Below are 14780 nucleotides of genomic sequence, written 5' to 3' on the forward strand. Positions count from 1 at the left end.
CACTTCATTTTAAAATTCATTAAACTTGGAATATTTAGATTGTTGCAGTTTCTGAAAATCTGAAGAGTGACTTAGAAAATACACTTCTCTGAATCTGCTTTTGTAGTGTGATTATTTATCTTAAATCAATATATGCCATGAAAAGGTTTTGATGTTTTGGGGACATTTTTCTTTGCAGCTATGGTCCAGATGCTGACAAATCTCCGCTGTGCCAGAGATCTGCAGGAAATGAGAATTAAAAAGAAATACAGGCAAAATATTAGCTCACAGCCAGGCAGTCTTTATGTCATTAAAACATCTGCGAGGAATAGAATCTCTCTGAAAACTGCAGTGGAAGAGAAATCTCCTGGTTTTTATTCTACAGAAGAGGTAAATTGATACCTTTTTACTGTGCATCTTTCCCAGGATCTGTTACTTAAGACAAGCAAACAAAAACTCAGTAGCTTTTGAATTGATACATAATTCCGTTTTGAGATAAGTATTTACAGTAGCTGTTATACTGTTGCTACAGTTTTTAAGCAGCTTTGCATATCCACAGTCCTTCAGATTATTCCAAATAATAAGGGTCATAAATGTCTCTGTAGTGTTATGATCAAACACTAGAAGCATCAAACAAGGAAGAAAATTCACCGATTACAATTGCTATTGACTTGTAACCCATATGAAGAGCTGTTTTAAGATAAGACAGTTAAAATTTAAGCTAAGTCTAGATCAAAAGCATCTTGCTTTTGGTACAGTAAGAGTACAGAGCTTATTGAATTTTTAAAAACTATGTTAAAGCACGTTATGATGCAGTTCTACTGCTAAAATAACTGTTGAGAATTCCTCCATTCTCCTTGGATTACATATGAAATTACAAAGTCAGATGAAAGCTGTCTCAACCTCAAGGAAATATTCTATCTGAATTTATTAGATAAAGAAACTCTCAGCTGAATTCCTACTATATTGTCATTGTTTTGTCTTCTTCCATCTAATTTTTTGCAGCTTTACACATACGGTGTTTCAAAACATTGCCTACAAATTAACAGCACAAATGCAGAATCTTTCCAGTTTCTCATCGAAGACTTTTTTGGCAAGGAGTATTTATTAGCTGGAAATGGGATGCAACTTGCTGATGGGGGATGGCTGATACCTACAGATGAGGGGAAAGCTGGAAAAAAGGAGTTTTACAGGTACTGTTACTTATGAACTTGAGACAAATATGCTATTTATTACTTAGTGATTCTCTTATCCCCTAGAATAAACCCAACACAGTGATCTTTTAAAGCCTCTGAGTACTTTTTTACTGTGCATTTTTAGTATACGTCTGTGAGTGTAAATAAAAATATTGTAGAATTGTAAACTTACTATGTAGATTAATGTTAGTGATCTTCGCTGATCACTAAGGAAGCCATACAACGTCAATTTAGAAGGTTTCTGGGGATTTTTCAACAGTGTAAATAGTCAAGAAAATTATTACTGTTTTCTGTTAATTCAGCACTTTACAAATTTGTTTCATTAGCATTAATAGTTTTTTGGGGTTCTTTTTCAGTTATAAAAGGATTTATTTCTGTTGGGCTCTGAAGCTGCTTGGTGGGAAAGAACATTGATTGGGGAGGCGCCTAGGGATTCTTCAGCAGGACAGAATCGAAAATAAGTTTGTTAGTAGTTTTTTTGAAGCTGATGTATGATTTGAAGGAAGCCAAGACTTCAGTAGTAAAACTCAGATTCATTTAATAATGAATCTGTTCAACAATGAATTCATAGCGGCAGGCTACAAAGGTGATTAGAGGCCTAGTCTTTTATGAGGAGAGACTGAGAGAGCTGGGTCTCTTCAGCCTGGAGAAGAGAAGGCTGAGAGGGGATCTCATCAATGTTTATAAATATCTCAAGGGTGGGTGTCAAGAGGATGGGGCCAAACTCCTTTCAGTGGTGCCCAATGATAGGATGAGGGCAACAGGCACAGACTGAAGCACAGGAGGTTCCATCCGAATATAAGGAAAAACTTATTTACTTTGAGGGTGCCAGACCACTGGAACTGCTGCTCAGAGAGGTTGTGGAGTCTCCTTCTCTGGAGACATTCAAAACCCACCTGGACACATTCCTGTGTGATCTGCTCTGGTGAACCTGCTTTAGCAAGGGGTTGGACTGTATGTTCTCCAGAGGTCACTTCTAACCCCAGCCGTTCTGTGACTCTGTGAATGCATCCAGCTCTGGATCAGTGTATTTGCAATGTTGGAGGTAGTCTTGATTGATTTCACACGATTTTCCTGTGAATAGAAAAGGTATTAAAATATTTGCGCAATACATCTTATGCCTAGGTGTGCCAGATATTGGCCTTTTTAGGCAGTCCAGCTTCTTGTTCCTGTGGCAGCTTGTCTTAATAGTTTTCAGAGGTGCTCCTGATTCTGTGGTCATGCCATCAGATATATGGCTTTCCCCACATTTGTTTTTCAGAAACAGAAAAGGGAAACCACCAACACACTGCTAAATATCCCAGAATAGCCACAATGGTTTTGGTGTCAGAACCTGCTCTGGGTGGCAGCATTGATCTGACCCTGAAATTCCAGATAGCCTCTCAGCAATTTGTAGAGCTTGTTCCCCAAGAGGTTGCCTTCAGTTCTTGTATCTTTTCTGGATTTGTTATATATTAAAGTATGTGATTGAGAATACATACCTACTGGTTGGTCAGATGAATCAGTCTTTTTATCCCTTTATGTATATTAACTGAATCTCCATCGGCTAAAAGATGTATACCCTCATTTAGTCATCTGTATTTAAGATCTTAATCTTGAACTGAATTCTGTCTTTAACTCTTGAACTGCATAGTCCCTCACAAAAGATTAGCACAAAAGATTAGACTCCTAAAGTTTGAGATTGCTGTCTTCTGATGTAGTAATAATCAATTTTATGGTCATGCCTGCTCCTTATCTTCCTGTATATGCCCTTTTGGCTTTTAAACTGTTTCTTTTCCTCACCCTACTGCAATGCAGTTCCTTAAAGTCGTCTTGAGATTTTCTGACAAGATGGAAATTGACTTTGGGATAGCACTTAACTTGTGTTCTAGTCAGTCTAATGGCTTAGCAATTTGAATCTCTGGTCTAATTCTTTCTCTTCCTCCTTTAATGAAAGGCCTTCCTAGTGACTCTGAGAGCTGGAAAAATAGATGTTTCCAACCCAGCTCATGCAGGTCATGGTGGTACAGCTTGGACTCAACAAAGAATGAAAGTCCATTTCAGTGGTCACTTCATGGAGAGAAGAAAGTTCTTCAGTAGCAACTGAAAGTTCTTTGAAACGTGTTGTCCACATGCATGCTTAATAACCAAAACACCTGAGCCACACCTCTAGAAACTGTGAAGTAGAAGGGAATGTATTGTAATGAACTTATCAAGCAGGTAGGGGAAATTCCAGGGCTGAAAGGGCACTGAGCACATGTCTGTCCCCATGCTCTGTGCATAACTGCGTGAAGCTGGCAGAGCATGTCCCAGGAACTACTGCTGTGGTCAAAAAGTCTCCATTTCAAGAATGCACACATGTATGCACATGCATACGTGCATATGCACACACATGTATGTACCTGTGTGTATGCATATGCACGTGCATGTTGCCAAAGTGTGTAAGCACAAAGTATCCGTATTCAGACAATAACCAGATCAGGTTATAGAATGTAACATTCCTGTTTTCACCATAATAAATGTTCCTTTATTAATGTTGCCTATGCACCTACACTGATTACAGTGCTAGGGAAAAATAGGCAAGTAAAAACTTACAGTGGCTTTCAGGTTAATTTATTAACACTCTATTTGCAGAGCCCTCTGTGACACTCCTGGTGTGGATCCCAAGCTAATAACAGAGACCTGGGTTTACAATCACTATAGGTGGATTGTATGGAAATTGGCAGCCATGGAAGTGTCTTTTCCACATGAATTTGCTAACAGATGTTTGACACCAGAAACTGTGCTCTTGCAGTTGAAATACAGGTACGTGTATAGCAAGGTATTTTGATTTATAATTTGTGATGCTGTGTGCCTTCTGGTTCCTAATATTACAAAATAAGCACCTCTACCTTTCATTTGCTGTTTATCAGAATACCTATATTGTTAAACTCATGTGTATCAGTATTAAAGATGTAGTGCATGTTATTTACACAATTTAGATAACATTTGCTTTGCTACAGTTGTACTTAATCATGTAGATTGTTTAGGCAATCGTTTGCTACGGTTGACTTTAAGGAAAAACAATGTGATGGATTTTGTTTGATTTAACAAAGCTTTATGAATTCTTTTTTGTAGGTATGATTTGGAAGTTGATAAAAGTAAGCGATCAGCAATCAAAAAAATAACAGAAAGAGATGATGCGGCAGGTAAAACGCTTGTACTGTGTATTTCTAAAATCATATCGCTGAACACCGTTGTATCTCCTAGCAGTAGCAATAAAAACCTGGAAAGTAAAAAAGCAGCAGCAATAATTGAAGTTACTGATGGCTGGTATGGGATTAGAGCTCTTCTGGATCCACCTCTCAAAGCTTTCTTACATAGAAGAAGGCTGACTGTTGGTCAGAAGATCATAGTGCACGGAGCAGAACTTGTTGGCTCTCAAAATGGATGTACGCCACTGGAAGCCCCAGATTCCCTTATGTTAAAGGTAAAACAAAATATCAGTTCAGCTTGATTGGATGTGACCAATACACATGATAGATGCTATTTAGTTAGGCCATGTTTTTTAAACAGAAAAAAAATTGTCATAGCTCTATAAACAGATGCAGTTTAATAACCAGATTTGTAAGACATGACGCAAGGTAGCTGACGCTGTTCAATAGGGTTGGCAGAGAAGTTCATAACATAAAATTCTGCGAAGCTTTGTTGCATGTTTTGACAGTTGCAGATCCTTAATTTTGTTAAGCAGTAAGTTACAAGAAGTATTTATCCATCGCAGACAATATGGAAGTTGAAGGAAGAAAAAAACAGGTCATGAGAGGGTGGGCTTGGGTTGGGAGGGTCTTGACTTGTTTGAGGATGGTTAAAGTGCTGGGTGGAGTTTCAGCATAAAAATGTTGCTCCTCTGGTATAAAGCAGTGGTTTGTCTCATAGATGCTCTTTCCTAGAGAATTTTAACTGATCAAATTTTTAGTTCCTGTTTAAAATACATTCTTCAATGTGAAAATAGATCTTGAAATGTTCAGGTGCAGAAATGAGGCATTCTTAGTGAGGTCAGCGTGAAAATAGTCTTTCCTCTAGATATAAGAAGTTGGATATCTCTTTTGACTTACCTGTGACATTTTATCATTCAACATTTAACTTATTCAGATTTCAGCGAACAGCACCCGGTGTGCACGGTGGCACGCAAAATTAGGATTTCATCGGGATCCCAGACCTTTTCCTTTGCCTTTGTCATCGCTTTACAGCGAGGGTGGTGCAGTGGGGTGTATTGATGTGGTTATTCAAAGAACTTATCCTCTTCAGGTATGGTATAAATATTTTATTAATCTAACAGGTACTATGAGATCAAAATTGTATTAGTTAATTGCTATATCATTCCTCAAATCAGACATAATAGAGCTACGAAATTTAAGAAAAGGTACCATTATGTGTAAAATGAACAGGAACAGTTCTTGCAGTGTGAATATATTCGATATTTCAGGACTAGAGTATCCTGCTGTAAGAAGTACATGAGTTTATGCCCAGTATCTACTAGTTGGCTTTGCTTGCAGCTTCACAAAGCCAGAAATAATTGAATTTCAGTTCTGTAATGTAAAAAGCACAGCACTTGTTTTTAAAGGAGAAAAAAGTTGACAGTTTCTACTCCAAGTAGAAGTGAAACCCATTTTTTTTCTGTTGTTAGCATGCATATCCCTGCAAAGAAGTTAAATATTTATAACCACTAGTAAGATTACTTTTTCTTACATGTGGCTGGCTATGTTGTGTAAGATCTATTATTTTAAAATATTACTGAAAATACAATGTGATTATTGTGTAGAATAGAATGAAGATACCACTTGATATCCAGACATTTTAGAGTTAGGCTTCACTGGAAATACTAGTTCTTTTAACAGTACAAAAGAAACAATATTTTTGTTGGTAATCAATCCTCTTAATACTAACAGTTTAACCAGGACACAACTTTCAGTTACTTGGCATGTACATCTTGGGATTTTTTTTTTTCATTGCTTGCTTTCTAAAGAGTTGTACAACTGTTAGAGCTAACATTTCTTTAGGTCCCAGAAAGGGGATTGTAATCTGTAACCACATCACAGTAAATGGCTTGCAGGCTGGGGAGGAAACTGGTGCTTTGTACCTCACTATATCAAGAGACTGATGTGCTGATGTGTATGTTTTTCTTAAAACACTCTCACTCAAACATTCCAAAATGATAGGAAGACTTGGGCTGTCTCCTTTCACTTGAAGAGTCAAGGAGTGTAGGAATCACAGTAACCCTTATTAAAGGTGTCAAGCTGTGAATAGTGCAGGAAATACATGGCATATAGTCAGTGTATTTCAGCAATTCACTGCCTTGGAAGGATTAGTCCTTCAACCCTTCTCAGCCTGCTCTCACTGTACTGTCTTGTTGCTTCTCTTTGCTAAACCTAGAACTCTCCTGATCCTGTTGCTTACCTGATTTAATTCACTAAACCAGGAGTAACTAACTAACTCATAATAATCATAATTAAAATAATAAACAACTAACAGCACACAACAAACTGCTGTTTATTGAATTAAAAAAATGATGTGGTCTGGTGAGGTCAGATGTGTGCTAGAGCCAGTGTGAGGGAGAGGATGGGATGGCACAGCAAAGGGGAAGGGAAGAGACCACTTTCAGCAGCCTGACCTCTTTGTTTGGCTCACCTGTCTCTTCACATCAGGCAAGCCAGTTCTGGCAGGCTTGTGGACAAGGCTGTAGTCCTATGGAACCATTTCGGGCAGAAAAAGTGTGAAAGCATCTGCAGACCACCACCATAGTTCTTCTACAGCATCTAATCTAGCATGTTAAAACAGACAGTACAGTTGATGTGGAAAGACAAATTGGGTAGAATGCAGTTCTGGTGTATTTTCAAGCTCTGAGTTTGGTTTATAATTTAATGTACCAAGCAGTAGGTTCCAGCTATGCTCTAAATTACGTCATCAATACCTATTACTATAAGCTATGGTTTCTTCAGCTGTTAAATCATGCAGTTTTGGCTACTGCTCCATTCTGTCTGTGTATCTTTAAAGCAAAGATTTACCAACCTATGCTGTGGGGTTTTGCATTTTATCTGTTATCATAAAAGAAGTTATGATCTACTGCCTGTTCATTTTTTAGAGCATTTTGATTATCAGTGAGTATTAGAAGGAAACTAGATGAGGTTAAAAGTGTAAAAAGTCTAGGTTTTGTTTGAATCTTTTCACTTCAGTGGATGGAGAAGACATCAGCTGGTTCATATGTGTTTCGTAACAACCGAGCTGAAGAAAGGGAAGCTGCCAAGCATGCAGAGGATCAGCAAAAGAAACTGGAAGCTCTGTTTGCAAAAATCCAAGCAGAATATGAAAAGCATGAAGGTAAAGCTTTCATTGTTTCAGAACATGTAATAACACAAAAACTTCTTTGTTTACAGAAGAATCTAGAGAAAGTGGCAAAAATTTCTCTGGTGGTAGAGAAGCTGAGATAGGATGTTGGGTTGTTTACTTTTTGTTGGTGTGGTGGTGGTTTTTTTGGTGTTGTTTTAGGTTTTTTACTTCCAATGTACCTTTCAGTACAAAACAGTTATATACTTACTTTCTTGGCTTTGCAGCTGTCTAGGAAACTCTTCTTGAATGTGTTGCTAGCCAGGCTAATAAAAAATTATTGTTGAGATGTTGCTCAGGGAAGTGCTACAAAATTGTAGAATTGTTAATTCCAATCTCTTCAAGGGCCTGACACTGTAATATTTCACCCAGAGTTGGGTGCTGCTTAGTTTGTATCTCAGTAGACCCGAACACAAAGTCTGAGCATCTGTCATGTCCTGCCCAGAGATATGAGGTAGGGGAGAGAAGTGACTCAGGTTCATGGGTCCCCTTGGTTGGAAAACAGTACATACAGTACTTAAGGTCTATAAACAAAAGGCTTTTATTTTTGCAGCTTGGCCCAGTTGGCAAATGATTTGGTAGCAGAAGGAATTATGTTATTCCAGGTTCAATTGGTAAACATAAAAAATTTGCAGCGCATGTGGGGCTGTAAATCTTACATTACTGTGTTATATATAAAAAGGAAAGCAAAAGAATAGAAGTATAGGAAAGAAAGGAGAGGGAGAGAAAGATATCACCATCCTTGTGGCTCCACTTTATGTATGATGGGGTTTGTAGTGTCAGATTCAGTGATGTATGGCATCCTCTGGTGTCTTGTTCAGTTCATGTGGTGAGACTGTGGGTGGAGTGGTCCTCAGGATGGTGGGTGGGCGGGCACCAGGACTGCTTGCACAAGGTGCAAGCCTCTGTAGTCCTCTGGATTGCCTGCTTGCTTAATCGTTGGCCTTTTGTGCTGGCATTACTGGGGGCTGATTGTGAAATATAGAAAAGTCCAGAAGGGTCTTGGGTCACCTTGAAGGGTCTCAGCTTTTCCCTTAGTGTCATGCTGGGCCTATCAGAAGACAGAGCTATGTGCTCTTCAACATGCCCCCCACTTCCTGTGTCAGGCAGCCTTTGTCTGTGGTGTTTCTGTTAGCTTGTCTTTGATATGTAAATCGCACTTCACCTTATCTCAAATGTCCCATCTCCTGCTACTAAGGATGTCTCACCTCCTGTGGCTGGATGAACTGTTTTTGCAACAATGTTTGAGCCATTATCCTTTTCAGTCTCTGACAGCACCTTTCCTCACAAAAATTGTGGAGATACTGAGGTTACTGGAGCTGCTAAATGGGACAGGGACCCTGGTGACACAGGATGTGGAGAACTACCAGTCCCAGCCTTCAGCAGCCCCAGGCCATGGAGACCAGGGAAAAGTCTGAAGCAAGGAACACGTACACTTGGGGGAAGAGAATCAAGCTGGAGAATATTTACACAAGCTGGACATAGGCAAGTCCATAGTCAGTGATGGGATGAACCCACAGGTGCTGAAGGAGCTGGCTAATGTTTTTGTGAAGCTGCTCTTTGAATTATCATGGTGATTCATAGAGGTGCTTGAAGACTGGATGAAAGCAAATGTGTCTCCTGTCTTCAGAAAGGAGGACCCAGAGGACTAACTACAGGCCAGTCAGCCCTACCTTGATCCCTGAGAAGATGATGGAACAACTAATCCTGGAGACCATTTCCAGGCACATGAAGGACAAGGAGGAGATTTGGAGTAGTCAGCAGGGATTCATCAAGGGGAAGTCATGTTTGAATAACCTGACAAGCTTCTGTGATGAAATTACTAGCATGGATAGATGAGGCGAGAGCAGTGCATTATTGTATACCTTGACTTCAGTAAGGCTTTTGACACTGTCGCCCTTAAGATCCTCACAGAGAAGCTGGTGAAGCATGGGCTAGATGAACAGATGGATGGATTCAAAACTGGCTGAACAATTGGGCCCAGAGGGTGGTGATCAGTAGCACAAAGTCTGTTCAGAGGCCAGTAACTAGCAGTGTACTCCAGGGGTCAACACTAGGTCCAGTCCTGCTTTAACATCTTCATTAATGATCTGGATGATTGGGCAGAGTGTAATTTCATCAGGTTTGCTGATGATACAAAATTAGGATGAGTGACTGATACACTAGAGGATTGTGCTGCCACCTGGAGGGATCTCAAGGAGCTGGAGAAATGGGCAGACAAGAACCTTGTGATGTTCATCAAAGGGAAGTGTAAATCTTGCACCTGGGGAGGAGGCAGGCCCAAGCACCAGTATATGCTTGGGGCCACCCAGTTGGAGAGCAGCTTTGCAGAAAAGGCCCTGGGGGTCCCGGTGGACAAGTTGAGGAGAGTTGGCAGAAGGTCTAAGGAGGTGATCTTTCCCTTCTGTTTAGCATTGGTAAGGCCACATGTGGTATATTGTGTCAGGTTCCAGGCTTCCTAGTACAAGAAGGACATGGGGCCAACAAAGTGCCATGAAAATTAGTAAGGATTTGGAACATCTGACATGGGAAGAAATGCTGAGGGAGCTGGGAGTGTTCAGCTTGGAGAGGAGAAGGCTCAGAGGGATCTCATTAAGGTACATAAATACCTGGAGGGAGGGTGCAAAGAAGATGGAGGTAGGCGTTGCCCACTGACAGGACCAGAGGCAATGGATGCAGACTGAAATTGAGGAGGTTCCTTCTGGGCATCAGGAAACTCTTTTTGTCCCCTCTGAGGGTGACTGACAGTGTTGCTTAGAGAGACTGTGAAATCTCTATCCTTGGAGATATTAAAAAACTTGCTGGACATGGTCTTGGGCAGCCAGCTGTAGATGACCCTGCTTGAGCAGGAGGGTTGGCTAAGATGATCTCCAGAGGTCCCTTCCAACTTCAACCATATTTTGGTTCTGTAAGAGTAGAACACCGCACAGCTCTGCCAGTGATTTCTAGTGAGAGTTTGAGGTCTGCTCTAAGTGTCACAACTGGCTGCTTATTGCTACAGCCTCATGAAGCTCCCTGTTGCCCAAGAAATGTGTTTGCTTCCCCTTAGTCTTGACTCAGCTAAACTGGAATGAGGAAGGGTATGTGGATTCTTGCCACACTGATTATGGATTCCAGCTGCCTTGATAATCTGGTCTGTTTTTTGGGAGTTTTTGTTGGTTTTGGTTTTCTGCTTTGTTTGGGTGTTTTGTTTGTTTTTTGTTTTTCCAAGAACAGATAGGATTCCATCACTAATGGTAGCCAGTGCAGTTCAGATTTCACAGGGTCACATCTACAACCCAGATAGCCTATCCCTTTCCATAAATCTTTCTCATGGTGATATGTAACACTGAGTTGTTCTCTAACTGATTTATCAGAACCTGGAGTCCCTCACGATAACAAGGAAAAAGCAAATAAAACCATGCCCTAAAAAAAGGCAAACACTCACCACAAAATTCTTAGTTGAAATCAGAGATTGTTTTATAATTCTTAACTTCACTGATAAGAACTTCCACATATCAGTGACCTCATTGTGTTGTTTCATGTTTGACTGGTAAACTTGTCTATACTGGAGGAATACTTGTCTATGCTGAAGGAATTAATCAAACTAGTAGCAGCACATTGACTTATCGAAAAGGAGGGTAATAGTTTCATGTAATGAAGTTAACTTGGCTTTTAGCTGGTGTCCTAAGGAGGCTTCACATAAAGGCCTGTAGTCACCTGTTGTCCCAGATCTTGGTATCTTTGCAACTTTTCGGCTGTATGAGAGGAAGAAGTAGTGACTGACATACAGAAAATACGGTCAACTATCAATGAAGTTTCATGGCAGCCCATCAAGTCTCCCACAACTGATACTGGCTTCCCCAAAGTTTGTATTATATTCTAATCTATGTTGTATTTCAATGAATTAGATTTTTTTTTTCTGCTTGTATTTTCCTAAGAGATATATAGATAGATATATACATATACATATACACACATATATTATTTCGTATGTAGTAGTGTTTTGTATTTTTATTCTGGCAAGGCCTATGTACTACCAGGCTTCTTAAATAATTATTTCTTTTATATATATACGTTTTTTACTTTGAAAGTGTATTTGTTGTACTGAACATAATGACTTTATTTCAACAGAGAGAACTCAAAGAACAACACCGAGATCACGCATAGTCACACGACAGCAAATCCATAATTTGCAAGATGGTGCGGATCTTTATGAAGCAATTCAGAATGCATCTGATCCTGGGTATATGGAGGTAACTGTAGATCCTACTAGGCCAATTTTGAAATGCTCGTGGGATAACTTACAATTTAGTACCTCCTGCTAAAATCAACCCTAACTTCGGGATTTTTCTACAGCATTCTTGTTGCTAAATAAACTAAGATAAATAATTTTGAAAATATTTTAATGAATGCTTGTTAAAATAGATTAATAATATTTTGGATTGCAAAACAAAATCCTATTTTCTCTTGATAGAAAAAATCCAGGGTATAGCACAATTAAAAGCTAATGTTATTTGTAATTTTATTACTTTGCTTTATCTTGCGTACATGAAAACTAAATGCATCTTGTAACTCTTGAGTTTCACACACTTATTCTTGCATGCTGTTCACTGAAGTGTTTGCATGATTATATTGTTGTTGTTCTCTTCATTCCCTGTTCCAGTTCAGTCACAACTTCTGTGTGTCTATGCCTTTATTGATAAAGATGCAGGCGATTAGTCCCTGGCACTTGTTAAAATTAAATACATGCCTCACCATCTGCTAGTCAGAGTCCTTGACTGCCATAAAGCCGTATCATTGGTGGCTTTATTTGCTCAAATGTTATGTATATCTGTGGTGCTGCATGTAAAGGCATCTGGATCTTGACGGCTTGGTCAGAAAGGTAATGCTCCCAATGTATTTTAGTGGAAATCCCTGTGTCAGCTCAGAGGTGGCAGCCTTCTGAGAGGTGCAACTCTTCTTCTTATAGAATTTTTTTCTAATATGGCAAGCATCCCTGTTGTATTAAATATTCACCTTAGTTATGCACTCTTAAGCAAGCTTCTCACTAATTATCACATAAAAACAGTATGTAATGTAATAATTAGACAGTGGAGCACCAGCTGAGTACCAGTCAAGACTGGTGGCTCCTGTTGTGTTAACAAACCTCATTCAAGTCCTAGTACTGTATCAGTTGAACAATGAATTGCTTGTAACAAGCACTTAAGAGGGAGGCTACCTGGGAATCTTGACAGGATCTTTTTATTAATAAAAAAGATACTGAATACATTTTCCCTTGGCTACAGGGATATCTCAGTGAAGACCAATTAAAAGCTTTGAATGCTCACAGGCAGTTGATGAATGATAAAAAGCAAACTCGGATACGGGAAGAATTCAAGAAGGCTTTAGAGTCAGCAGAACAGGAAGAAAACAGTTGTTCCAAAAGAGATGTGTCTACTGTATGGAAACTATGTGTGGTAGACTACAGAAAGCAAGAAAAACATAAAGGTCAGTATTTGGAAAATTATAACTAACTTTTATCTAAACATGTTAACTGGCCAACATAGCAGGTAGATTTGTAGAGTTTCCCAAGAGTTTTCTAGCTTGCATGAAAACTTGGTTTTATTTGGTTTTGGTTTAGGGTTTTTGGGTGGGAGTGTTGTGGATTTATTTTGTTTAAAAGCCTTCACATTAGTATTACACAGCTAATATATCTTGATCTGACATTGTTAGGAGTGATACTGAGTATCTGGCGTCCACTGCTGGATGTTTGTTCCTTGTTAAAGGAGGGCGGTCGGTACAGAATCTACCAGCTGTCAGCATCACAGGCCAAGGGAAGATCAGACTCAACTAACATACAGTTAACAGCAACAAAGAAAACTCAGTATCTACAACTGTCAGTAAGTGCTTTAAGTGCATTAAGATGTATCATTAAAATGTATCACAGTCTACGTAAGTGTGTTGTAAATATCTACAAATTTTGTGTTTCTTCAGGTATCACAGGAGATGCTGGCACAGATTTTCTTTCCAAGACAGGCTCTAAAATTCAGCCATTTGTTGGATCCTTCTTTTCAGCCACCATGTGCTGAAGTTGATCTAGTTGGCGTTGTAGTTTCTGTTAGCAGAACAGGTACGTTGTGGACCACATTCATGTTCTTCCACTGAAGAAGCACAGATTTTTTTTTAATTTCAAAAGTCAAAATTATCTTGGTGGTGTACCTGCATTTCAGGCCCATGAAAACCTGCTCATATAGCCTTGATATGCTGGCAGATAATTCTGTTTTTGTAAAGAAAAACTGTCCTTGCTTATTAGCTCAGGAGGAATTTATTAAGGGAGGATCTAGGATCAAGAGCAGCTTTTATTTTTTTTCCATAAACAGTGGATGTAAGTTCTCACATCTGTGTTCAGAATCTGCAGAAGAACCACTGTGCGTGTACAGTGTCATGGAATGAGTGGAACACAGGCACTGGAGCTCATGGGTAGGGATGGGGGATAATCATCTGAATAAAAAGGAGAAGCACCATAGGAGTATTGTTTTTGAAGCACTGGAACACATACGTGGAGTTGTCTTCTGCAGTCAGTAGGGAGACAGCGTAGAGAATGAATGAAGCATGAAACACCTGTCACCATGTGGATAGGCTGCCAGGTTATATTTATCAATGCTCTTTCAAGATGTGTGGCTTTTTTTTACAGATACAAATTGCTGTAAGCAACCCTCATTTAAAGATTTAAGGTTTAATTTGGACCTTTTTTTCTTACTTTTAGGTTTTGCTACTATGGTGTACTTATCTGATGAAAGCTATAATTTAGTGGCAGTAAAGATCTGGACAGATCTCAGACACTTTGCTATTGAAGATATAGTTGTCCGCTGTTCATTCATTTCTGCAAGCAACCTTCAGTGGCAATCTGAATTCAGATCAGCGATTCCTGTGCTCTTGGCTGGAGATCTTTCTGTATTCTCAGCCTGTCCAAAGGAAAAGTATCTTCAAGAGAAGGTTAATGAACTGAAAAGTATGATAGAGGTAAATAGGGAGATTTTTAGTTTAATGATTCATTCTAGTTACTGCTGTGTTACATTCTTCATCAGAAAGTCTGTTAGTACTATTGAATCTCTAAAACAAGTAATGCACATCATATTGAATTTGAGGGGATTTTCTGAGAGATGGAGTAGGGCGTGAATGCACTTTTTCTGGAGGACTCTACATATCACCTATTGAATGGCTTTTTTTTTAAGTTGAGCTCAACCAACACTATATTTAGGATGTGCCACAGAATCTTCTCTGGCTCCCAAAAAATATTGT

At 39.2% G+C, this 14780-nt stretch overlaps 1 protein-coding gene across 5 annotated transcripts in view; it reads left to right on the forward strand.

Moving 5' to 3' along the window:
* BRCA2 (BRCA2 DNA repair associated) overlaps positions 1 to 14780 on the forward strand; it is a 37669-nt gene that overhangs the window by 20255 nt on the left and 2634 nt on the right. For all 5 annotated transcript variants that reach the window (XM_065051377.1, XM_065051352.1, XM_065051366.1 and 2 more), the window contains 11 exons: positions 179 to 369; positions 985 to 1172; positions 3789 to 3959; positions 4272 to 4623; positions 5286 to 5441; positions 7367 to 7511; positions 11631 to 11752; positions 12785 to 12986; positions 13212 to 13378; positions 13473 to 13608; positions 14245 to 14501. In XM_065051377.1, coding sequence (XP_064907449.1) covers positions 179 to 369; positions 985 to 1172; positions 3789 to 3959; positions 4272 to 4623; positions 5286 to 5441; positions 7367 to 7511; positions 11631 to 11752; positions 12785 to 12986; positions 13212 to 13378; positions 13473 to 13608; positions 14245 to 14501 — 2087 coding nt within the window. The remainder of the gene's footprint in view (positions 1 to 178; positions 370 to 984; positions 1173 to 3788; positions 3960 to 4271; positions 4624 to 5285; positions 5442 to 7366; positions 7512 to 11630; positions 11753 to 12784; positions 12987 to 13211; positions 13379 to 13472; positions 13609 to 14244; positions 14502 to 14780) is intronic.

Source organism: Columba livia, chromosome 1, assembly GCF_036013475.1.
Source record: "Columba livia isolate bColLiv1 breed racing homer chromosome 1, bColLiv1.pat.W.v2, whole genome shotgun sequence".
NCBI classification, from domain to species: domain Eukaryota; kingdom Metazoa; phylum Chordata; class Aves; order Columbiformes; family Columbidae; genus Columba; species Columba livia.